Source organism: Lathyrus oleraceus, chromosome 5, assembly GCF_024323335.1.
Source record: "Lathyrus oleraceus cultivar Zhongwan6 chromosome 5, CAAS_Psat_ZW6_1.0, whole genome shotgun sequence".
NCBI lineage: Eukaryota > Viridiplantae > Streptophyta > Magnoliopsida > Fabales > Fabaceae > Lathyrus > Lathyrus oleraceus.
The window spans coordinates 556,158,470-556,185,500 of record NC_066583.1 but is presented as its reverse complement, the minus strand read 5'-3'; the positions used below and the strand labels follow the sequence as shown (position 1 = coordinate 556,185,500).

At 35.4% G+C, this 27,031-nt stretch overlaps 1 protein-coding gene across 2 annotated transcripts; it reads left to right on the top strand.

Moving 5' to 3' along the window:
• The first annotated feature begins 4,434 nt into the window (after positions 1-4,434).
• Positions 4,435-14,698, top strand: LOC127086366 (beta-glucosidase 18). 2 transcript variants are annotated; one of them, XM_051027117.1, is made up of 12 exons: positions 4,435-4,706; positions 4,787-4,853; positions 5,015-5,073; positions 5,163-5,238; positions 5,321-5,395; positions 5,819-5,906; positions 6,088-6,340; positions 6,448-6,563; positions 6,819-7,071; positions 7,243-7,345; positions 7,426-7,534; positions 14,433-14,698. In XM_051027117.1, exons 1-12 carry the CDS (start codon positions 4,566-4,568, stop codon positions 14,488-14,490), a joined length of 1,398 nt encoding a protein of 465 aa, XP_050883074.1. In that variant the 5' UTR covers positions 4,435-4,565; the 3' UTR covers positions 14,491-14,698. The 2 variants fall into 2 exon arrangements, with proteins under 2 accessions (XP_050883074.1, XP_050883073.1); XM_051027116.1 differs by lacking the exon at positions 14,433-14,698 and adding an exon at positions 12,659-13,007 and having other exon boundaries at positions 4,437-4,706.
• The last annotated feature ends 12,333 nt before the right edge of the window (positions 14,699-27,031 follow it).

The following is a 27,031-nucleotide window of genomic DNA, read 5'->3' as shown; positions in this document are numbered from 1 at the left end:
CTATAAAGCACAAACATTTTAAACACGGCATCAATACTAACATATTAATATCGATAAATTTTAAAAAATAAATAAATTAAAAATAATTATAAATATTAACGTAAAGTGTTAATGCTACATAAATAATAAAACATCAAATCTTTTCCCCAACTGCATTAGATATTTTGTCTACCTCTTATCAAACCAACCTTATCTCTTAAGCCGCCAACCAATTTTTAATGATTCTATCCCAATCAATTTTCTCTCGAATTCAATAGGGCATCAAATAATAATAATAATAATAATAATAATAATAATAATAATAATAATAATAATAATAATAATAATAATAATAATAATAATAATAATAATAATAATAATAATAATAAGGCTAATGCTAACATGTGCCCCAAGGGCACAAGTTAATGATACACTTCTAGAAATATTCTTTTGGAGCGCGTGCATTTGATTTCTTGAAATTTAAAATTTTATTTTATTCCACACAAACTTTTTAATAGTAGTAAGTTTAACTTGTGCCCCAAGGGCACAAGATAGCAAGACCATAATAATAATAATACTAATAATAATAATAATAATAATAATAACAATAATAATAATAATATTAATATTATTATTATTACTATTATGGATTTAATTGAAATACATTGACAGCGTAAAAGGATTTTACACCGTCAGTTAATTATAGCCGTTGGATATTGAAATAAGTTTGACTTTTATTTTAAAAATCTATAAAGTAACGCAAATGGGTGATGGTGATGAATCGATCCATAGTGTAAAACTTTTTACACTGACAGGACATAATAATTAATCTCTATTATTATTATTATTATTATTATTATCATTTATTATTATTATTATTATTATTATTATTATTAAATAGTTTAATAACTCAAATTCACTTTAAAAATGAATAAATAATTTATAGTTAGTTTTGAAGAATTTAATTTGTCACCCTCACTTATAGCCTGCACTTCTATTTAAAGTAATTCTACCATTATATTATTGTATGAATTTTAAAAATTTATCGGAAATTTTTTGTCTGTGTCGAAAATTTTGGAAATTTATAGTTTTTTACCGCAACAAAGATATATGTACCGTGAATTTAGAATTTCCGAAAAAACATATTAGAAATTTTACAATTTGCGGTAGATGTGTGAAGTATTTTTCGGGAAATTAAAATTTTTCGGTAGAGCTATACCAAAAATTATGAAATTTTCGTAAAATGTCATAACTTTTTGGAAATTTTAAAATTTCTGGTATGAGTTTAAGATTTCAAAAAAAACTTAAATTTTTGATATTTTTCACAGAAACCTGCATAACTGTTTTGATAAAAAAAACACCACATATAATACATACATATTTTTCACAAAATTTGTGCTACATACAAGATTACAAAATAAATTAAGACGAGTTCTTAACTTCATCTTCCTAGTGCCTAATCCGTCCTGCATATGCTGACTCCCATACTTTTGCATCTTCAGTACAATTCTGTCTCCAACGGTCAGTGACGGGAGACAATTGACAATCAGATTTCAATTTTACCTGCTTCATTAATTGTTGTTGACAAAACCAACATCAATGATTTTGTGTCTGCTCGTATACATAGGTTGATTAACTTGAGTATCTAACTGCATTCGAACCAACAACCATGACTCTTTGTCCCATCCAAGCAAAGCTGCAATAGCATGAAAACGACAATTTCCACCATCACCAACATCAACAATGTTATCAATGTACGGATGCAAGAAAACAAGAAACTGAGACAAGTAAATATACTTTGAAGATGCAGTGGACAGTTGGTTGACTTTGACCCGACAAACTTGGCGTTGGACAGTTGACTTTTTAGTCTAACTCCCTTGTGAGCCCTCACCATACTTCAATTGGGAAGGATCATGATTCACATCACTCTCTTCACCCTTTTTGCTCTTCTTGACTCCCCTCTTTGGCTTGTACTTCATCGGCGGTGGACACATATAATTTGTGGATAAAGTTATTAGCTCCCGAACCTTTTTCTTCAACACCCTTTTGCCTACAATATTCAAAGTATTTAAATATGTCTTCAACTCTTCACACTCTGCTTCTAAATTCAACTGCGTACCACTTGCTTCATGACTGACATCATGCTTTTCAATGTGTAATTTCTTCTAAAAAACATGAATTAGAGATAAGAAACATGATTTCCTTGTATTTGGAAATCGACAAGTTGACACACATAGGGTAACTCATGTGTTGTTCTAATGAAGCAACCACAATCATCTTTACTTGCACAAACAAAGTTTACTCTTTCTAGTTTCTTTTCAATGTGTTGTATACACTGTCTTGAAACAAAACTGTGCAAGTTGGTATAGAATATAGTGTTATACTGATGCTCAATGTTGACTAGTGTTTTGAAATGAGACCCTGATTGAACCTAGATGCAACTTCATGGTGTTCACATCATCCAAACTCTGGCATAAATCTCTCCGGCCTGTAGTCAACATGTTTTTTAGTCTTCAATGAGCAAAATCCACTCTTAAAACTATAATTAGAAATATATGTTAAACTATGTTTAGTAATGTAATAACATCAAAATGACATTCGTGTACTTGTTCGTTGTTGTGTTCTCTAAATGAGTAACTCTGCTAGTCCAAGCAACACCTAACCTTTCTTTATAAGGTGTCAACCATGTCTCACTCACATACTTAACAAACAAAGAAATATCAACAGAAACAGTCTCAAAGTGCTTCAAGTGTGCGACAAACTCAGTTTCTCTATTAGCATACATGATGTTGTTCCATAGATCCATGGCATGTTCATGTCTTTTTGATTTAACATACTTTTTACATTTCATGCTAACATTTTTTAAAATATGGAACAAACACAACAAATGCCTTGAATTTGGAAACACAACTTCCATGGCATTCATCAACGCAAGCTTCAGGTCCGTCAGCACAACCTTCGATAGCAATTTCTCGGAAGAGAACAACTTTTTGAGCTTTTCTAGTGCTTATTTGAAGTTCTCCTCCCTTTTATGCTCCAAATAGAAAAAGCCTACCGAAAACGTCGATTTTGTTTATGCAACACGAACAATCTCAAGCATGGTAGCGGATACCTGTATGATCATAATGCACATGATTAAAAATCTGATAAATCAAAGTATGTCGAAAAGATATCAAATTATGATCACGAAGCACATTACCTATTTGTCTTGTATGTACAATAAAATATCAACACCAAATTAAACATATTCAACAACTTCACTGATCAGGATGTGGCCAGAAGATATCAACAACAATATTTGAATCTTCCCTATTTCTAGTCCAGCACATGTATTTTTCTCTATGAATAAGGGTCAACAACATTTGCATGTTGTACTTAGCATTGTACATAGTTTTAGCTGTATACACCTAGGTAACACTTGTGAGGTTTTCTGGATCTTTGTCTTTCAAAGCAACAAATATATATCGTGGATCCATGTTGTACTTCATCATGTCATTCACAAAATGTATTTCATGAACTTTTAGACGATCCAATATGTCATGATCTTCTAAATTCTTAGATATTTTATGATTGTGCAACACACACCTAACTATCATCTTCCAACCGCTACCACTCAGGGAAAATCTCAGCCTAAAAGAACATTTCACTTTCATACTATAAATGCCCTCTGAGAATTTACTGGTTTCAACTACATTCTTCCTTTTATAATCTCCTCCTCTCTCATACCCATAATCAATTTATCTTTCCTACCTCGCTTGCCATTTGCAGTATCAGAACAAACAATCACAACAATAATACCATGTTGTTTGCCAATATTTTAAGTTTATGTTAATACTTCAGATCAGATATTTGTCATTTACATCACATAATAAATATATTGTCAATATCATATAGAGGCGGGAGAATATTTAAATTAAACTTGTTACATAAAAAATATATTGCGTCAGTGGCGAAGAACTGTGTAAAATTTATTCATGAATTTGTAGATGACTCTGCCGGCTCCGTAACACACAAATAAAATATTTTTCCTGTTTACTGTTACCAAAAATTTGATTTATATGCAAAATTTGCGGCATTCGAAAATTTTTAATCTTGTAGAAGTTTTTGTTTCTCCTAGAAAATTTTAACAATTTTCGGCATGTGTTTAAGATTTCCTAGGGAAATACCAGATTTTGTTGGAATTTACGGTATTTTTTATTGAAAAATTTCAAATGTCCGATACAAATGTGAGAATTTTCAAAAATGCTTTTGTTTTTCGTATGTTAGTAAGAGTGAAAATTTTGAAAGAAAAGTAAATTTTGGTTGGTAAATAATAACAAGACATTTTTAGAATTTTAAAATTATAGGGGTGCCAGGTTTAAGTGGGGGGTTGGTGGCAAGTTAAATTCTGTTAGTTCAGTTGATTAAGTGGTGATTGATGCTGAACTTGATAGGGAGGTCCACGATTCGATCCATACAATTGCAATAGAGAAGAGATTGAAATTGCCTTATGACAAAACTAACTAACTATCTCTCACTCAGTCAATAAAATGGCAAAATTAGTTCACTATAATAATTGAGAGTTTTTGTTGCATCTGTGAGTTGGAATGAAAATGTCAAAATGGCTTCTGAGCATTATATTGCTTACACTTTTTCATGTTCAAACTTGCCATGAAATTCAAGAAGAAATCACCCGATCTCAATTCCCAAATAGCTTCCTCTTTGGAACAAGCACTTCTTCTTACCAGGTACTTCTACTTCAAGCTTTCTTCTTCTTCTTCTCAAATATTTCAATTTTACTGTCTCTGTTAGTGATTTTTGTTAGTAGATTGAAGGAGCAGCATTTGAAGATGGTAAAGGTTTAAGCAACTGGGATGTATTCAGTCACACACCAGGTTAACTTTTACGAATTACTTCATTGCTGTAACTTAATTTAATAGTAGTTACAATACAATTGTTATGCACGAGTCTTTGTATTCTCTGTAAAAGAGCCCGTGTTTTTGTCTATTTCGGTATAACTTTTAATATATATGAATACAATTTGATAAATTTTCAGGGAAGATAAACAATGATGAGAATGGTGATGTAGCAATTGATCATTATCATCGCTATTTGGTAATAATTATAATGTTAATAACTATATCATGATATTAGATTCATAATTTTCTTGCCTTTACTAAAGTCTAAGTCATTGTTTTTGACAGGAAGATATTAAATTGATGTCTTCTCTTGGGGTAAATGTTTATAGATTTTCAATTTCATGGACTAGGATTCTACCTAGTAAGTATTCCCAAATTCACAATTTTATATTTCTAATTCAAATTAGCTTCTTAATTAATTCATTGTTCATGAGCTTTAACAGATGGGTTATATGGAGACATAAATCCAATTGGGATTATGTTCTACAACAATCTTATTGATAATCTTTTGCTTAGAGGTGAGTAACAGCATCCACTTAGTTCTTTGTTTCTGGAAATGGTAATTTGTTTTGATTTTAGACTCATCAATTTCGATCTTGGTATGTGTCAAATGCTAAAATCAATAGACATCATTATGCTTATATTTCCATCGGTAGCAAATTTGATTGGTTGCATCCTATACAGCACAGACACTTCGGTTTGAAGACGTGTCTGGTGTCTGACGTGTCTGGTGCCCGGCATGTCTGGACGTCCTACACCAACGCGACATTGATACATGTGATTACATTTAGTTATTCTATTCTGTCAACTTATTACCGATGTTAACGTGTGAGTGTCGTGTCGTGTGTCAGTGCAATAACTTTTGTAACCAATAGTTGTTTTCGTTTACTTAGAGCAGTGCTTAGTTATACCTAAATCTGGACATAACTTGCTTGATCTAGGAATTGAGCCACTTGTGACAATTCACCATCACGACTTGCCACATGAGCTGGAAGAAAGATATGGTGGTTGGCTCAGTCCCCTAATTCAGTAAATCCACTGCTCTCATTTTTTTGTCAAAAGTATTATGCAATGCTAAAGAATTTGAAACTTTGTTTAATTGAATTGTCCTGTTAGCAGAAGATCTCTCTTGGTTGCAGAATTGTAGCTCAAAAGTTTGATTTAGTAGATGATTGACATTTTGATAACTGTATACTTTTGTTTTTTTCAGGAGAGATTTTGTTCATTTTGCTGAAATTTGTTTTAAAAGTTTTGGCGATAGGGTTAAGTATTGGGCTACCATCAATGAGCCAAACTTGGTTTCAGACTTTGCATTTTTAAGGGGAGCATACCCTCCTTGTCACTGTTCCCCTCCTTTCGGGAACTGTGATACCGGTAACTCTGATGTTGAGCCTCTCCTTGTCATGCACAATATGTTGCTGTCGCATGCTAAGGCTGTTGAATTATACCGCAAGCACTATCAGGCAACAACACTTATTTTGAAACATTTTCTGTCTGCTAAAACGCAAGTTATTTTAAAATGGAGGGAGTGAAATGAATCATTTAACCAGGAAGTGATGAACTGATGCAGGAAAGTCAAGGTGGAACCATTGGTATTGTTGCACATACCTTCATGTATGAACCTCTCAGAGATGAAGAATGTGATAGACAGGCTGTAAATAGGACCTTGGCTTTTGTCGTAGACTGGTAAGTCATTAAGAAACAGCGGAAGTACGCAGATTTTTTTTCCTTCTGGCTTAATAATTTCTACAACATAAACTATTATGCATACAAAGATCGATAGCAAAACACTATCTTTTTAGCACACTCTTTTCTATCGGTTGAAATTCGATTATGTCTCAATATTTTGGGAATGAATCCTACTAAATCACTGCGATCTCACATAAATATCCGTGGGAAACACAATTACATACCCTTTTTTGCTTTTTTGATGGCAAGAAGGTTACTGAATCCCCTAGTTTTTGGTGAGTACCCTGCTGAGATGCGCTCTATTCTTGGGAACCAGTTGCCAAGGTTTTCGCCTAAGGAGAAGAGTCTCCTAAGAGGAAGCTTGGACTTCATTGGCATCAATAACTATGGAGCTCTCTATGCCAAGGATTGCTTTCTCTCTACTTGTCCTCTCAATTCTTCTCGACCAATAAGAGGCTTTGCGGAAACAACTGGAATGAGAGACGGCATTCCAATTGGTGGTCAGGTACTCATATGTAGTCCAGCTTCTCTTATCATTGCTTATAAACTGTGACATTGGTGACCATTTTACAATATCTGAACTTCTTCCCCTAAAGTTACACAATCAAACTCTTACCAGAGAGCCAGACACACTGTGAACCTAAACAGTGAATATGGTTTCTTTTATTTTAAGCAGACAGGAATTCCAAGGTTCTTTGTGGTTCCAGAGGGCATGGAGAAGATTGTAGACTACATAAAGATTAAATACCATAACATGCCCATGTATATAACAGAAAATGGTATGTGAATACCGAATACTGAATAGCATATCAACTGTACGATAGCAACCCGTGTATAACTTATACAAAATCCATTGCAGGATATTCTTCGCCACTCAACCAATCTACGACAATGCATGATACGTTACACGATTTCAAACGGATAGAGTATCATAAAGCTTACCTTGCAGCTCTGCTTAAAGCCATAAGGTAAGTGACGACGATGATGAGCAACTTTGTTTTTTATGAATGTTTCGAGTTACTTTGTTGACTATGGATAATTTGATTTGTCAGGAAAATATGTCTGATACCTCTCTCATTATTATTTCTGATATATATAGAGATTACAGAGTTATACAAGTAATTACACTAATTAATTACATTTAATGAGAACAAATCAATTTCTGAATTGTTTCCCTTATTCTAGGAACAAACCCTATGAATAAACTAATTCCTATTCACACTTATTTGTTTCCCTTATTCTAGGAACAAACCCTTAATCTATGAATAAACTAATTCCTATTCACATCCCCCTCAAATTGATGTTGTTGGTCAATGAACATCAATTTGCTAACAAGAAACTGATGACGTGGACACGGAACGGCCTTGGTAAGAATATCTGCAACCTGCAACTGAGTACTGACATGAGGAAGTAATATTAGTCTGTCATCATATGCGTCACGGATCGAATGACAATCAACTTCGATATGTTTGGTGCGTTCATGAAAAACAGGATTCACAACGATTTGGATGACACTTGTATTGTCCGCATAAAATGAAGTTGGCTCTGTTTGAGGAAATCCAAGTTCAGCCAAAAGACCACGAAGCCAAATTATTTCAGAACAGGCAGCAGACATGGCACGATACTCAGATTCAGTAGAAGATTTAGAGACTCTCGCTTGTTTCTTACTTTTCCATGATATCAATGAAGAGCCAAGAAACATGCACCAACCAGTGACAGATCGCCGAGTATCAGGACATCCTGCCCAATCGGCATCACTATAAGCACTCAGTTTAGGAGCAATTCCAGTGGGAAAGAATAAACCACGATGAGAGCTTCCCTTCAGGTAGCGAATTATGCGACGAACTGCTGCCAAGTGAAGATGACGAGGAGAGTGCATGAATTGACTTACTTGTTGAACATCAAAAGATATGTCAGGGCGAGTAATAGTCAGGTAATTAAGGCTACCCACGAGTTGACGATACAATAAGGGATCAGGCAAGAGATCACCATCATCACGATGATATTTAACATTAACCTCAAGAGGAGTATCCACTGGATTAGCCGATTGTAGACCAGCCATAGAAATTACATCTGTGGCATACTTGTGTTGATGGAGGAATATGCCCTTGGATGTAGAATGAACCTCAAGACCAAGAAAGTAATGCAAATTACCAAGATCTTTCATATGAAACGATGCTTGTAACTGTTGTTTAAGGCTTTGAATCGAAGCATGATCAGAACCAGTAATAATCATATCATCAACATACAGAAGAAGTAGGACAATTCCAGTAGAAGTTCTATGAATAAATAGAGAAGAATCATATTGACTCTGAGTAAATGAGAACCCAAGTAGAGTTGAGCGGAATTTTTCATACCTTGCTCTAGGCGCTTGTTTCAAACCATACAAGGAGTGTTTGAGCTTGCACACACCCTCAGATGACAAGAATAAACCTTGAGGAGGAGTCATATAAATATCTTCCGTCAGGTCACCATGAAGAAAAGCATTTTTCACATCCATTTGATGAAGAGACCACCCGTTAGAAGCAGCTATGGAGAGTATTGTACGAACAGATGTCATTTTGGCAACCGGTGCAAATGTCTGATCATAATCAATTCCATATTCCTGCTTATTTCCTAAGACAACCAATCGAGCCTTGAAACGATTGAGAGACCCATCAGAATTCAGTTTCACAGAATACACCCATTTGTAACCTATAGGTTTGATATCAGGGGGACAAGAGACAATATCCCATGTAAAATTCTCTTGAAGAGCCTGAAGTTCCTCATTCATTGCTTTTATCCAGCGCACGTCTTTAACAGCCTGTGCATAACAAGTAGGAATAGATATGCTAGATAGTGAGGCGGTCAGAGAAGTATGTGAGGAATCATACCTGTCTGGTGAATATCTATCTGGTGCTTTAGATATTCGACTAGAACGTCGTTGTTTGACCGGTTCAGGATCAGGTGGCGGATCTGTGTCGGGAGGGGCAGTGGGAACCTGTTTTCTGCGTTGTCTGACATATGTGATTCCTGGTTTGTAACGTTTTATAGATCGAGGCATAACAGAAAAATTAGGAAGAATAGCAATTTCATTTGTGACAGGAGAAAGAGAATGAAACATAAATTGATTATCAAAAAATGTAACATTCCTAGAAACTCGAAAGCGGTGATTAGACACATCATAACACACAAAACCCTTATGAGAGTTGCTATACCTCATAAATGCACATTGAATAGACTGTGCTCCAAGCTTATTTTGTTCAAACTGAGATAAGTGAACAAAACACACACATCCAAAAGTATGTAAATAACTATAATCAGGCTGAGTTTTAAAAAGACGAAAGAAAGGAGAATCAAAATCAATAACCGTAGAAGGAAGACGATTGATCAAGAATACGGCTGTGGAAAGAGCCTCTACCCAAAATCGGGATGGCACAGAAGCTTGAAGAAGTAAAGTGCGCGTTACATCAAGCAAATGACGATTCTTTCGCTCCGCCATCCCGTTTTGTTGGGGGGTATTGGGACAAGATCGTTGAGATAAGATCCCTTTTTGTTGAAGGTGCTCTTGAAACTCATGAGACATATACTCACCTCCAGAGTCAGATCGAAAATTTTTCACACTTGCTTGAAATTGAGTTTCAACATATGTCAAAAACTTCTAAAACATAGAAAACACTTCAGACTTAGATCGAAGAAAATATATCCAAGTAAAACGACTGTAGTCATCAATAAATGTGACAAAATATTTATAGTGAGCATGAGATGCTGCAGGAGACATTCCCGACACATCACTATGAATCATCTCAAAACAAGTGGAGGCACGATGAGCAGCTGATGGAAAAGGAAGTGTTTTACTTTTAGCCAATTTGCAAACAGAACATGAAATAGAAGCAGTACAAACATGTTTATTTCCCAACAAACCAGTTTTAAATAAATGAGACAAAACAACAGAATTTGGATGACCCAATTTTCTATGCCAATCCTCATAAGAGTTCAAAACACTGTTACTAGCAAAAGATAAATGACTAGAGCTAAACTGGAGCGGAAACAATCTTCCCACTTTAGGCCCCTTCGCGATCACCTTCCCCGACACTTGCTCCTGCACAAGACAACCAACACGAGAAAAATTAACATTATAATTGTTATCCACCAATTGACCAACTGACAATAAGTTGGAAGCAAGTCCGGGTGATACAAGCACGTCACGAAAGTTAGAGTTTATGTCACCAACATCAGTGATAGTTAGTTTATTACCATTAGCAATTTGAATTTGTTGATTGCCATTATAAGAATGTAAATTGTGCAAGTATTCAAAGAAGCCCGTCATGTGATTGGATGCGCCAGAATCAAGAAACCACGGTTGAGAAACATTAGAAGACTTACCCTGAATTCCCAAGGCTGAAAGAGCAGAATGTACCATTTGTTGAATCATTTCAGGTTGTATAACACCGTCATTAGATGCACCAGTACTGAGAGGACCAACTGTAGAGTTGGTAGTGGCATGGAATGCTTGGGCTGGACGTTGTGCTGGTCGGGGAGGACGCGTGGGACAGTCAGAGATGATATGACCCTGTTGTTTGCAATAGTTGCAAAACTTCTTACTGCAGCTGCGAGCAATATGTCCAAATTGTTTGCAAGAAAAACATTGGACTTGTCCCATATCACGACCCTTTCCTCTGCTCTGAGCAGCATATGCAATTGCCACGGATTCAGAACTGACAACATCATGAGACATAGCTCCTTGAGTAATCAGACGTTGTTCTTCCCTGAGAAGTTCACCAACACAAGTATCCAAAGAAGGAACAAGATTCCTATTTAGCAAAGCACCTCTGACAACCTCAAATTCTGAACGAAGTTTCATGAGAAATTGATCTCGCCCACTGGTGTTGTAAACTTCTTGAACAGCCGCGAGGGAGGTCTTGGGAACCTTAGTGTGTATAATAGCGGAGTGTTCTGTCCAGAGATTTAGAAAACAAGAATAGTATTCTTGAATAGACAAGTCACCTTGTTTATAGTTGGCTATGTCTAGCTCTAACTGAAACCGTTTTGCCGAATTGTCCTGGTTATAAATACGCTTCAAATAATTCCACATTTCTTGAGCAGTTGAAAAAGAGCGCAAATTATTGATCATCTGAGGATCAATACTGTTGAGAATCCAAGTGATGATTTGAGCATCTTTAGTTTCCCACACATCTAAAGCAGTTTTCTCCGTCGATGCCTTAGAAACATCATCTAAGTGACTCCATAATCCCTTTCCTCTAACATACATCTTAAATTGAAATTCCCATGCCGAATAATTTTTGCCCGTAAAACGGACACAAAAATTATCTCTTTCTTTTTCGGAAGTCATCTAAGTTAGTATGCAACAAGATTCAACCTCACTAATTGATAAATTATTATAATAATAATTCTTATTATAATAATTATTATGATTATAATAATAATCCAGCAACAGTAAACAAACCAAATACTCCACGAACAATATAGTGTCCACAATCCACAAAGAGTGCAACAAGAAGATAACAAAGATAATCCACGAACCGAACAATCCACAATCCACAAACAAAGCAAATTCGATTTTGAAGAAGCGGCAGAATCAAAAGATAATCACGATCAAGAATCTCAAACCAAGAACATCCAAGAACAAAAAACTCAAAATTGCAATCGAAAAAAAACCAAACACGACCGAGAATCACGATTTGGGAAAAGAATCGCAAAACAAACCGAAGCCCTAACCCTAGAATCACGATGAAATCTCCGCGAAACAAATTCCACGTTGATCGATCAGAGACCAATAAACGATGAACAACAAAACTCGAGCAGAACCAGAAAATCACAGGTTTGATCGCGAGGCTGATACCATGTCAGGAAAATAGGTTTGATACCTCTCTCATTATTATTTCTGGTATATATAGAGATTACAGGGTTATACAAGTAATTACACTAATTAATTACATTTAATGAGAACAAATCAATTTCTGATTTGTTTCCCTTATTCTAGGAAAAAACCCTATGAATAAACTCTATTCACACTTATTTGTTTCTCTTATTCTAGGAACAAACCCTTAATCTATGAATAAACTAATTCCTATTCACATGATTATGTGCAGAAAAGGTGCAGATGTAAGAGGATACATGATATGGTCATTGTTTGACAGCTTTGAATGGAATAGTGGATATAATATAAGCTTTGGACTTTATTATGTGGACAGGAACACACTTGAAAGAATTCCCAAACTTTCTGCTCAATGGTTTTCTGATTTCCTCAAAAGTACTAGTGATAGCAACATAAAAGACTTGAGCGAGAAGAATAGAAGCAATTATGTGACAACTGCTGTTGTCTAAGTTATTTGAAATTGATCATGTAATTCAATATCAAATACATCGGTGATTGTTAACATCATACTATTTATTATTTGTGAAACTTTAATTTCTAGCTTAATGAAAACACTCTCACATTGATGATTGTTCCTTTTTAATGGTCACTTATAAGGTTTAAGAAGGTTTAAGGTAGTATTAATTATATTTTTGTCAAAATTATCCATATGCAATTATTATCGAGAGAAAAAAAATTAAATGAATTTAATAAATAATTAAGGGTATTATAGATAAAAATAGAGTTATTGTTTGAAAAATAACAATAATGATTAATAAATAATAATAATGATTAATTTTTTTAATACGTATAAAAAGTAAAAAAATTACACTTAAAAAGAAATAGAGCGACTTTGTGTACTGATTTAATAATAACAATTCAATGTATTTCTATGTTTGGTTTAATATAATTGTTCATTGTGTACTTCTATGTTTGTGCATTGTGTCGAATTTGTATAGACGCTGAAACTAAACAATTGATTGCGCTTTGATGATGTAGCTGTGGTTTTGTTTTCTGTATAGAAATTTGATAATTTGTTGTAACTGATTAGATAATTAATTGCGCTTCAATGTGTAAAGTAAAAGTGTGATAATAGTGCCAATGATTATAGCTATAGTATGTTATGAATTGATTGTTATATATATATATATATATATATATATATATATATATATATATATATATATATATATATATATATATATATATATATATATATATATATATATATATATATATATATATATATATATTTGTGTGATAATATGATTAAAAATTCATGATAATTGGTGAGAAAATCTTAGAAAGATAATTAGGATATAACGAATAACTTAGACGATAATGATTGTACACAATGATATCTCGGTGTGTATTGTGGACAAGTAATTGTTTAAATAGGAATGATAGGCTTTGTGTGGAACATGTGTTGATGATATGAATATTGGTGAATAAGGTCACCTAGTGGTTGACGAATTTAATCACGTTTTGTGGAACTAATCATGTATTTAGATGGTTTTCCTTTGAGGGTGGACATCCCCAAATGGGATCTGGCACCAATGATTCGTGTCTCAATTGGGTTTGAGTCTCAACCATGGAGGACATGGGGGAAAGGTGGACACCTAAGTGAGTTAGAATCTCATACGATGAAAGATATTCTAAGTGGGTTCGAGTCTCATACGAGTGACAATCGCTTAAATTGGGTTTGAGTCTCATAGAGGGTCCGATATTCACCGCGAAAGTCGAATCATACGAGCATGCGTGAGCCGAGCTTGCCCTAGACATAGGTCCCTTCGGAGATTGATGTTCATGAATCTGAATATTGATTTATTTGAGTTATGAGAACTCAGGTGACATGTTTCCATACATTGCGAGAATTCCATATTGCTTAAGTCTTCCTCCCCTTGTTGACTTAAGTTGGAAATCGATTAGAAACCTTGTAGAGCCGAGTGGACCCATAAGATAGGGAACCTACTGAGATTATTATCTCACCCCATAATTATTTTTTTCAGGAACTTCTGTACAAGTGAAAGACAAAGACATAGTGTTTTGATGTCCTTGACTGATTGATATTTTGGATGGCGTTCCGTTGTGTAGATATCTATTTTGAGATCATTCAGAGAATGATCTAGCTATTAGTTTTATTTTAGGCACCCTTGTGTATATTATGCCTTAATTGTAGTTCTTTTTGGGCATGTAAATATGTACAATATTATCAATAGATGTTTGTGTATTTCAGTAACAGTGTTACACTATGTATAATATATATTTCTAGACATATATTATACGTGGGTGTTACGATCATCATCAAAAACTAAAACTTTTCCTCCAAAAATTATTTTACATGCAATTTTGTCAAAAGCTTCAAAACGAATTTTATTTGTCATGGGAGCCTCATCCTATATAATGAGTTTTGTTAATTGTACGAGCTCATCAAGGTCAATTTTATTCTCAATGTTACAAATAGATGATTCTATACAAAAACTTAGTTGAATTCGGAATGTGTTGTTCTTAGTTCGAGTAACAATAAACTTGCAATTCCGCTTAATACTACAATCAACATAGTATCACATTTAGAATGCAAAGCAAAAAGTGTGTTCCACATGAAAATTTTATCAATCTTACTATAACCGTATAAAAAAAACTTTCCCTTTTATTCTGTGTGATAACTTGCATAATTTCTCTTAAAATTTGAAATTATTCTTCTACATGAAAAAATTTAAACAGTAAATTAATGAAATATATAAGTGTGCTATAATAAATGCTATATTTTATATCTATTTTGGGCTAAAGGAATTTCAAAGAAAAAATTATTTGAAATTAAGTAACTTAGTAACTATAAACTACATAGAGAAAAGTTAAAATTATATAAACTATTGTGATGTCTTTAAAAACTAACATCAGTCTTCCATAAAAACGTCACAATATTATTATATTTAGATAAATTAATTGTGCTTAAAAACATATTCAACATTTTTATGATTAAAAAAAACAACACAATATAGTACGTAGTTCCAATATATCATAGCTTACATTTCAATTTTTTATTATAAATGGTGGACCAAACTATTGAACTAACTTAGTGTTAGGGAGCCAGATGCATTGTTATATTATTAAGTTGGGGCTTCAGTCTAGCTGCTATTGTCTATCGACATTGATTGATATGTATTTGAATTGCAAGTTTTTGGGTGAAGCGGTCAAGATTTTTTATCAATTCTTTGGGAACTCTTCTATTAGATACTAAAAGTGTGGAAGAAACTATTAGAAAAATCATTATTTTTAAAAAAATTTAAAGAGACTAAAAGTGAAATTTGTTGTGAATTTTATGAGAGTTTTGAGATTTTTTTTAATGAGGATTTTACTGTCAAAGTCCTTAGATGCTTAAATTATAGCTGATTTACCTAAAGTCATTTGCAGATTATGAATTTAAAAATTTATCTTGTATGAATTTAGCTACCTTATTTGAAAAGTTGAGGTAACACAAAATGAAGCTGAAAATGTCAACTAAGGATGAAAAAGGTGACAAAAAAATATAGCACTAAAATTTACAGAGGCCAAATACACGAAGTTAGAAGATAAAGACCGCCAAAGTAAAAATAATAAAGATATGACTCTCATGTTTTAAAAATTCAAGAAAATCCTTAGACACGGAAAATGTAATCCAAAATTTGAGAAGTAAGGTAAAAGATAGATCAACCGCCATTCCAACTTACTTCTAACGCCGAAAGAAAGGTCACATAAATCTATAATATCCATAGAATCAAATGAATCTAAAAGATACAGAAGACCATAAAAGTATTTAAAGACAACTTATAGATCGCAAATAAATTTTTGATTGAAAATATTTTTTTAATTTTTTTTCTATGGCAAGCGAAAGCAATTTCGGATTGACACTCGTCTATCCCAAACCGTTACCGAAAGATTCAGATACGCGTATTAGACTGTAACGAAATGAAATAAACGTATAACATTGATGAGAAAACAAATCACTATGTTTTTCAAAATAACGTTTGACCAATTTTACGCTTTGATAATTAATTTCCAATAAAATTAAAAAACAAAAACTAAGACAATTTATCAAATACTTAATGTGCAATGAACAATAAGCTAATTTTTTTCCTTTATGTTGTTGATGTAGAGAGAGAGAGAGAGAGAGAGAGAGAGAGAGAGAGAGAGAGAGAGAGAGAGAGAGAGAGAGAGAGAGAGAGAGAGAGAGAGAGAGAGAGAGAGAGAGAGAGAGAGCAAGGAGTTGTTTAGGCAGTTTCCCAATTGTCCTCACTATGGGTACGTCTGCCCCCAATTCCAAATGGAATTGAGATATTCAATTAACCTTTTCAAATGTTGTATACATGAGAGAAATAGAAATCCAAACCCCCAAATCCCAAGATTTTATTGTGTAAAAGTGTGAGTTGAAAGTCCACATTTCTTAGAAAAGGGAAGGTTGAGCACTTTATAAGTGAGAGGACCCATACACCTACCACCTTAAGGTTTTGGATGAATATGTGGTGTCTCTCTCACTTGTGTGTTGCTCTTGACCCAATGTGGATGCTTCTCATGATGACCGAACAATGGTATCAGAGCTGATGGTTCAGTTAAGAGATTGAATCCTTGTATCAAAAGTCTTACTGACAATATGGTGGTCAGACGGCGTGTTCCATTGTAGTGCCTGCAACAGTGGTACAAGTATATGTGGATGAAAGAGCTTCCGCTTGAGGAGGAGCATAGTGGATGGACTAACACTTTCGGGGGAGATTATTGTGTACAAGTGTGAGTTGGAAATCACACATTTCTTAGAAAATTGGAGGTTGAACACTTTATAAGTGAGATGATCCATACACCTATCACCTTAAGGTTTTGAGTGAATATGTCGTGTCTCTCTCACTTGTGTGTTACTCTTGAACCAATATGGATGCTCATCATGATGATCCAACAGATTTCCAATTGATCATCCGATTTTGCTACTCCTTTGACATAAACTCCTTTCTTCAAAGCTTTCACTCGGTTTAATCCAAATTGCAAAATTTTGTGTCGAAATCCTCCAAATTACCTTTGATCTTGGAGGGAAAACCCCAACTGGTTTTTCAATGAAACCCCAAATAAATCTCAACCCAATTTGCTTACACAAATCCTATATTGGACCTTATCAATCTTGTATATAAATGGCAACCAAAAAAATGATTATGTATATTTATTGTGTGTATGCACAAAAAAATATTGAAGATAATGAGAAAATTCCTTTTATGTTCTTGGTTTCAATATATATATATATATATATATATATATATATATATATATATATAGAGAGAGAGAGAGAGAGAGAGAGAGAGAGAGAGAGAGAGAGAGAGAGAGAGACGTGTGTGTGTGTGTATGTGTGTGTGCGTGCGTGTGTGTATGTGTGCGTGTGTGTGTATATGTGAGAAAAATAACAAAAAAATAGAATATAGAATAATTACAAGTTTGGAATTTTTCAAAGCAGTTTGTGTCGACCTAAGGTATGTGTGTGTCGACTCATATAAGCATTTTAGCTTTCATGCATCGACCTAAAACAACTTAGGCGTCTATCTTAAGTAGGAAGAGACTTTGGAATTACCAATGCTCAGCATGCGTCGACCTCAAGCATGCATGAGTCAACCTCAACATGTTATGTGTCGACCTAATGGATTTGTGTGTCGACGCATAGAAGGCCGCAACTTTGGTTTTGTAAAACCTTTAGCATGTGTCAACCTATATCTTGGATGTATCGACCCCTAACCTAGTTTTTCACATAAAAACTAATTTTTAACTTGTAAATTATTTCTAACCAGATTTTATGTATCCTAAGATGAAAATGCACTTCTAGATATAGAGGATAAGGTCTAACATACATAAATACTAAGTTCCATAGTTTTGACAATATTCAAAACATTTCTAAGAAGATAGTGCACTCACATACTCCCCCTTTTTTATGATGGAAAAACATACGAAGTATTTGATGTCTTGATTAAAGCTCTCTCTAAATATGTGCACCTTAGATACTTCAATCTTGTATGAACTTCTCCCCCTTTGACAACATCAAAAAGAGACAAAGCCAGAAAAGGTGAGAAGTTATCATGTAAAACTTATAAAAACATATATAACACTTAGAGGCATTGCAAAGATAAATTTATCAACATTAACGTGCACTCACATATCATTAGAATGGCGTTAAAATGAAGATTCTAAACATAAATAAGCATATTCATGCAAGAGATAAATAACATACTCAAACACCAATAACTTCAAAAATACCTCCAGTGTGAATATATAATAGCATTAAACACATATGAGAATGACATAACAACATGAAATCCCTATAAACATATAGATTGAAACACACATGGTTTAACAATGAAATTTTTGGAAGTGAACATGCATGAAGTGTATCACACATTTTTGGAACATAAGCATGCAATCACATACAATATACATATAAGCAACACATGAAATAAAAACTTACAAACAAAGAGATAAGTGAAACGATACTACCTCATAGGATGAAAGACAAAGGATGCACTCACATAAAGTGAAACTTTCTAATGATAGTTGAAGCAAATGTAAAGAGTGCATGCAACAAAATATTTTCGGCAAGATTTGAGATATTGAAAATGTCCAATTCCCGTTGAATATTGAAAAATGGCTCAGTCGTAAGATGTTTTGTGAAAATTTCCACAAGTTGATTTTTTTCTATCAACATGTTCAAAACCAACATCGTCTTTTTCAACATGATTGCGTAGGAAATGATGACGTATTTCAATGTGTTTAATACGAGAGTGTAACACTGGGTTTTTGGTTAGGTTAGTCGCACTAGTATTATCTCATATTATTGGAATACGTTGAAGTTTGATGTCGAAGTCAAGTAATTGTTGTTGAGCCATAAAATTTGAGCAAAATAACTATCGATTGCGACGTACTCCGCCTTGGCAGTTTACAAAGTAACTGAAATTCTAGTTAACAGACTTTCGATGTCACACGGGATGTTATGACATACAATTCTGCGCAGACAAGAATTATGCAGAACTTAAAAAGTAAGTGCAGTAAATAACACACGGAGTTGTTTACCCAGTTCGGTGTCACACACACCTATGTCTGGGGGCTACCAAGCCAGGGAGGAAATCCACTACTAGTAGTATTAATTCAGACCTTAAACCAACTGTTTAATCCTATCACTTAATACCTACCCAATGCAATTTCAATCTTACACTAAGATCAAAGTTCCTACTCACTCCCCCTCAATCACCTCAGTGATTACAACCTTTAATTATATTAAAGTTTATAGTGAAGTCACACTTCAAACAACTCTTGATTGTGCTTAACAGCTTTAATCAAGATACACATCACTCACGCTTAAAAGCTTAGAGTGACACAACACTTACAACTCAATGAACACCCTAGTCCAATGCAATCATCTAGGTGATAATTGCTTGGCTCACAAGATACACCTTATACACGACACACAAAAATACAGCAGTGAAGTATGATGGAACACTAAAATCTTCACGCCTAAAATCCCCGAGTTCTGAATGAAGGATTGCCATCCTTTTATATTGCAGCACTTGGGCCTTGTACTTGTATTTCCTGAAATTAAGGTCAAGCAAGTTAACCTAATTTCCACATATTAGGGTACTAACAAATAGGCTATTTGTTAGGTTCATTAATTGTAGCTCAGTTGTTAGTTTCCTGGATTTTAGCTTAGTTGTTGGATTCCTGAAGAATAGCCTGAGAAAATGCTGAAACAGAAAAACTAACCAACTTACAATTTAGCATATGCTGTCAGGAATGAATGTCACAACATTCAGTTTGACGTCCAAAGCATATACCATATGCTAAGTCTGTTATTTTCCTGAAAACAGATTGTACAAAATGTTGTACTGTAAAAGACCAACCAGTCCATACTTCAGTATCAGCTTACATTAATAAATGTCAAAACATCCAATTTGACATTTACACATAGAGCCTTATGCCATGGTCTGTTATCCTCCTGAAGAACAGACTGAGATACATACTGAACTGTAGCAGAAAACCAACCTGCCTATTATTCAGTATATGTTGTCAATGATGGATGTCATAACATCCAGTTTGACATTCAGACAGTAGGCCTTATGCATGGTCTGTTATTCCCTTGATAAACAGACTGAAATTAAATACTGAGTTATAACAGACAACCAACTGCTCTATACCTCAGTATCTGCTGTCAGGAATAAATGTCATAACATCTAGTTTGACATTCTGTAAATCCTGTATTAGCTAAACCTGGAGCATACTACTCAAGTATGTCATGACATCAGTCAAGACATCAGAGTACAGTTCTAACCCAAAATGCAGCCAATCGAACATCTCCAAAGCATGTCATGACATCAGTCAAGACATTAGAGTCCAGTTAGTGTTTTAACATAAAATGCAGCCAATCAAACATCTACAAACTCCCCCTTTGTCAAATTTTTGGCCAAAACAACTTGGCATCACAACAGAGTTCACAGCAGCGGAAAACACACATCTAGCAGGGAAATTAACCTAGCTAATACACTCAGAGCAGCAGCACACTCACCACAGATAGAAGTTAAATAAAAACTTCACATATCATCACACATACAGAAGTTAAATAAAAACTTCTAACAGCAGCACACATACACTCATCACACATAGAAGCTAAATAAAAACTTCTAATAGCAGCACACATAAACACACTCACACTCATAGAAGTGGAACATCAAGTTGTAGCACAACCTCTGGATTAGAGGATCTTCAATATCTGTTTAATCACATATCTGTTGTCTTGGGACATCACAGGTGTTACTCCCCCTTCTTGTCAAAAATGTTGCCAAAGCAACACTTTAAATTACAGACCAAATAAACAGAATTACACACACACTTGTCAGAAACACAATCTTGATTTTACTTTACAGTTTCAATCAAGAATACCCCCTCTTGATCTTGCTTTACAACTTTGATCAAGACACCACCCACTTGATCTTGCTTCACAACTTTGATCAAGTAGTCACACACTCTTGCTTTACAGCAGGTACACCCATATCAGATGCCATGACTTTGAGTCTGACATCTTGAACCACTCCTGCATGAACCCTTTCTTGAAGTCCAGCAGGCACATAGACTGTCTCATGTTAGGATATCCCCTTAACATCTTGTTACCACACTTGCAGCAAGTAACATAGCTGTGATCTGTTGTCCAGTCATAGCACACTTTCAATTGTTTAATAGGTTGAGATATTAAACAATACATCCCAAACATCATTGGTTGCTATAGATCCTCAGAGAGGCATATTCCCAGTTTGCCTCTTAAATTTTCAAACTGAGTAGCATCCAGAGCCTTTGTGAAAATGTCAGCCAGTTGTAGTTCAGTGGCTACATGTTCCAAGGTAATCACTTTGTCTTCCACCAGATCTCTGATGAAGTGATGTCTAATGTCAATATGTTTGGTCCTGCTGTGTTGGATGGGATTCTTGGAAATATTGATGGCACTGAGATTGTCACAGAACAATGTCATGACATTTTGAGAGACATTGTATTCAGTAAGCATCTATTTCATCCATACCAGTTGGGAACAACTGCTTCCAGCTGCTATGTACTCAGCCTTTATAGTGGACAGTGATACACAGTTCTGCTTCTTGCTGAACCATGATATGAGATTGTTTCCCAAGAAGAAACATCCTTCTGATGTGCTTTTTCTGTCATCAGCACTCCCAGCCCAATCAGCATCACAATACCCAAATAAGACAGGCTCAGAGCCATGAGAGTATAACATACCATAGTCACAAGTCCCATTGACATACTTGAGAATCCTCTTGACTTGATTTAAGTGGCTCACTTTGGGTTCTGCTTGGTATCTAGCACACACACCAACTGCATAGGAGATATCAGGTCTATTGGCAGTTAGGTATAGTAGACTACCTATCATGCTTCTATACAAGCATTGATCAACACTGGGGCCTCCATCATCTTTGGTTAACTTTAAATGAGTAGGTGCAGGAGTTCTTTTGTGCCTAGCATTATCCATACCAAACTTCTTAACTATGTTTTTGGCATATTTGCTTTGGGAGAGAAACATAGAATCCTCCATTTGGTTAACTTGCATACCAAGAAAATAAGTCAATTCCCCAACCAGACTCATTTCAAACTCAGATTGCATCTGGTGAATAAAATGTTTCACCATTTGCTCTGACATTCCACCAAAGACAATATCATCCACATAAATTTGGGCAATCATGATTTTTCCATCTTCATCCTTCACAAACAAGGTCTTATCTATCCCACCTTTTCTGTACCCATGAGAGGTCAGAAATTCAGTCAACCTTTCATACCAAGCTCTAGGTGCTTGCTTCAACCCATACAAAGCTTTCCTCAACTTGTACACATGTTTAGGCAAGTTAGGATCACAAAACCCTTTAGGTTGTTCCACATAGACTTCTTCATTCAAGTAGCCATTTAAAAAGGCACTCTTCACATCCATTTGGAACAATTTGAACTTCAGAATGCAGGCCACACCTAACAGCAATCTGATTGACTCAAGTCTAGCAATAGGAGCAAACGTCTCATCAAAATCAACCCCTTCAACTTGAGTATATCCTTGAGCCACTAGTCTTGCTTTATTCCTAGTGATTACTCCTTTCTCATCAGATTTGTTCTTGTAAATCCACTTGGTACCAATGATGTTAGTCCCTTCAGGCCGTGGAACTAACTCCCATACTTCATTCCATTTAAACTGCTCCAGTTCATCTTGCATGGCATTGATCCAATATTCATCAGTCAGGGCTTCTTTCACATTTTTTCGTTCAACCTTGGATACAAAACAGGAATTTGAGCTATTCTCCCTTGATCTGGTAGTCACACCACTATTGGGATCTCCTATGATAAGATCCTTGGGGTGGTCCTTCTGAATTCTGATAGAAGGCACTTTGTTGGATGCATCTACCTCACACTCAGGAGGGGTCTCCTGTACCTCTTCGGACTTGACTGAAATGTCTGTTGACGTATCAAGGAATGTTCCAACATCCTCTATGACATTGATTCCTTCCTCTTTATCATCCACAATAACATTTATGGATTCCATCAGGACATTGGTCCTGTAGTTGAACACTCTGTAGTCTCTGCTGTTAGTTGAGTATCCTAGGAATATGCCCTCATCACTTTTGGGATCCATTTTCCTTCTCTGTTCACGATCTGTAAGAATGTAACATTTACTCCCAAAGATATGAAAGTACTTCACAGTGGGTTTTCTGCCTTTCCATATTTCATACAGAGTGGAAGAGGTTCCTTTTCTCAAGGTAACTCTATTGTGAACATAGCAAGCTGTATTCATCGCTTCGGCCCAAAAGTGCATATGAAGCTTCTTTGCATGAATCATTGCCCTGGCAGATTCTTGAATAGTTCTGTTTTTCCTTTCAACTATCCCATTTTGCTGAGGAGTTATAGGGGAGGAAAACTCATGACTTATCCCTTCAGACGAGCAAAACTCATCAAACTTGGAATTCTTAAACTCCGTCCCATGGTCACTCCTAATTCGGACAACACAACTGTCCTTTTCCCTTTGAAGTCTGATGCACAGTTCTTTGAAGACATCAAATGCATCTGACTTTTCTCTGATGAAGCTTATCCAAGTGTATCTGGAATGGTCATCAACAACCACATAGGCATACCTCTTTCCACCCAGACTCTCAACCTGCATAGGTCCCATTAAGTCCATGTGCAAAAGTTCAAGAGTTTTGGATGTTGTAGGATGTCCCAGCTTAGGATGTGACATCTTGGTTTGCTTGCCGATCTCGCATTCTCCACAGACTCTTCCTTCATCAATAAGCAGCTTTGGGATTCTTCTAACTGCTTCCTTGGATATGATCTTTTTCATTCCCCTTAAGTGGAGATGACCAAGATGTCTATGCCACAACTTCACCTCTTGTTCTTCCTTGGCTGAGGAGAAAATTGTGGAGTAGTTTGAGACTTTAGGTTCCCACAGATAACAGTTATCTTTGGATATGGATCCTCTCATAACTTCCTGATTATCTTCATTCGTCACAACACATAGCTCCTTAGTGAACTGAACATAGAACCCTTGATCACACAGCTGGCTTATGCTGATGAGATTAGCAGTTAGTCCTTTTACTAACAGCACATTATTCAGTTCTGGAACTCCAGAGCTGTCCAGCTTACCCACACCTTTGATTTTTCCTTTAGCACCATCACCAAAGGTCACATAACTCGTAGTGTGGGGTTGTATATCCACCAATAAATTCTCCATACCAGTCATATGTCTTGAGCAGCCACTATCAAAGTACCAGTCTTCTCTGGTAGATGCCCTTAGAGCTGTGTGAGCTAATCTAGCAAACCATTGTCGTTTCTTGATGGGGGCATTATGCTTATATGCCTTATGCTTAGGTCTGACATGAGGGGTTTGGTTAGGATAACCATGCAGTCTGTAGCAGAAGGCTTTTATATGACCAAACCTACCACAGTAGTGACATCTCCATCTCTGAAATTTCCTCTTCTGATGGTCACTCATCCTGGTTCCCTGATGTTGAGACATTGGGTGTGACCTCCGCTTGAATTTCTGAACTTCAGCCTTTGAGCGTTTGAGTTCAACTGAGGATTTCTTCACAAAGCCTAAACCAGACATGGTTCCTGACTTCTGTCCCACCTTTAGGATCTCTTCCAAGGTGTCTGTTCCTTTATTTAGCATTCTGATGGATTTTGTCATTTGATCTAGCTTGAAGGTCAGCAAGGTTATCTCACCATTTAGACCATCTATGACTGTCAGATGCTTCTGTTTCTCATCCTCCAGCTCCTTGATGAGTTTCTTCTGCTTTTCTCCTTGTACACGCACTTCCGCACTTTTGACACATAGCTCTTTATATGATGCAGCAAGTTCATCAAAGGTCAGTTCATCTCCACTTGAGTTATCATCAGTGGCACAAACACTAGTTAGAGCAGTGACATGTTTAGCAGATTCTGTAACACCCCGATTTAAAATAAGAGAATTATTTAATTAAGTTAGTATTATGTTATTAATTTAATTAAATAAAGTTAATGAAATTTTGGGAATTATTATTATTATTATAGATGTTATTTATTTTAATAATAAATAAAATAAATGGAATATGAAGAGTGGAAGGGTAAAGGTGGAATTGGATATAAGAGGCCAAAAGGAGAACTCAGTTGGTTTTCACGTGTTGTGCTTCAGAGTCAGAAAAAGAGAAAGAACTGCAGAAGAGAAAGGGAAGGAAGAGGAAAAGGCCAAAGAGTGCTCAGAGTTTCCTTCAATCCAAAGAGGTAAGGGGTCTGAATCTTATTAAACGTTAATATGCGAGCAATTTCGCGATATCTGTTGGATCGTTGATAGATTTTGGGAATTTTAGGGAGATTGGGAAAGTTGGGGTTTTTGAGGGAAATTGTCCGATCTGTGAGTTTTGCGACGTTATATGTATTGTAATCGAAGTATGTGGTGTATATATAACTGTTGAATGTTGATTTTGGATTGTTAGCCGTGTGGTGTGAGTTATAGCGAGCAAAGAGGCAAAGCTGCGCTGGTTTTCGTAGCAGGGGAGTTCTGTTCGCTCGCGTTCGCGGCGCGAAGCTAAGTTCGCGGCGCGAACTGAGCAGGATTCAGAGGAGTTCTGTAATTCACCGTTCGCGACGCGATCTTTCGTTCGCGGCGCGAACTGAAGCGAAATTGATTATTCGCGACGCGAACCTATGTTGGCGGCGCGAACTGATAAATCCAGAATCTGATGTTAATGAGTTTTGAGTACGTTGAGTTGCGAGACTCTTAGTAGGTCGCTGTAATTGTATTATAACAATTAATAGTGATTATATGATGATGTATGAGGTGTTTATGATGATTACATGTTGAATTTACATGTTTAATAATAAATGTGTTATGTAATGATGTTAAATCGATGAAATGTTGTTGTTGTTTTGTTGAGTCGTATATCATGTTATTAATGATGATGATAACATGACTATATGATGTTGTTGTTGCTATGATGATTATGATGCATGTTTGATGTGCATGCATTCATGAAAGGCCGATGCCTAGTGATGAACGGACTGAGTTCCAATGATGTTGTTGACTCCGGGCTTGTTGAGAGGCTTGGTTCCTTACGGGGAACTCGGATTCTATGGTGATGAATCTGGGAGTGGTGATCCTGTAGTGGTCACAAAATGGGTATACCGAGTCGTGTTGAGTCATGCATGGGTGTGTGCATTGCAATTGATGTGTTGTTTTGTTGATGTTCATGAGTTGTGATTATAATGATGATGATTGATGATGAACTGTGTTGACATGTGTGCAATATGTTTATATTATATTCTGTCGTTATATTATTGTTTAATAATGAAATTCTCACCCCTTGTGCATGTGTTTATGTTCATCTATGATGAGCAATGTGCAGATAAAGAGGAGTAGCTTTGTTGAGGTCTGAAGAATAAGTGTAGAGTTAATCTACAGAGTCGAGTCAAATGCTCTGGTCATGTGACACCGGGGTTATGGGATTCGATAGATAATTAGTTATTATTTACGTTGTTTATGATGACTAGTATGTTGAGATAACGTTGAAACATTACTATGAATTATTATATGAGGAAAAAT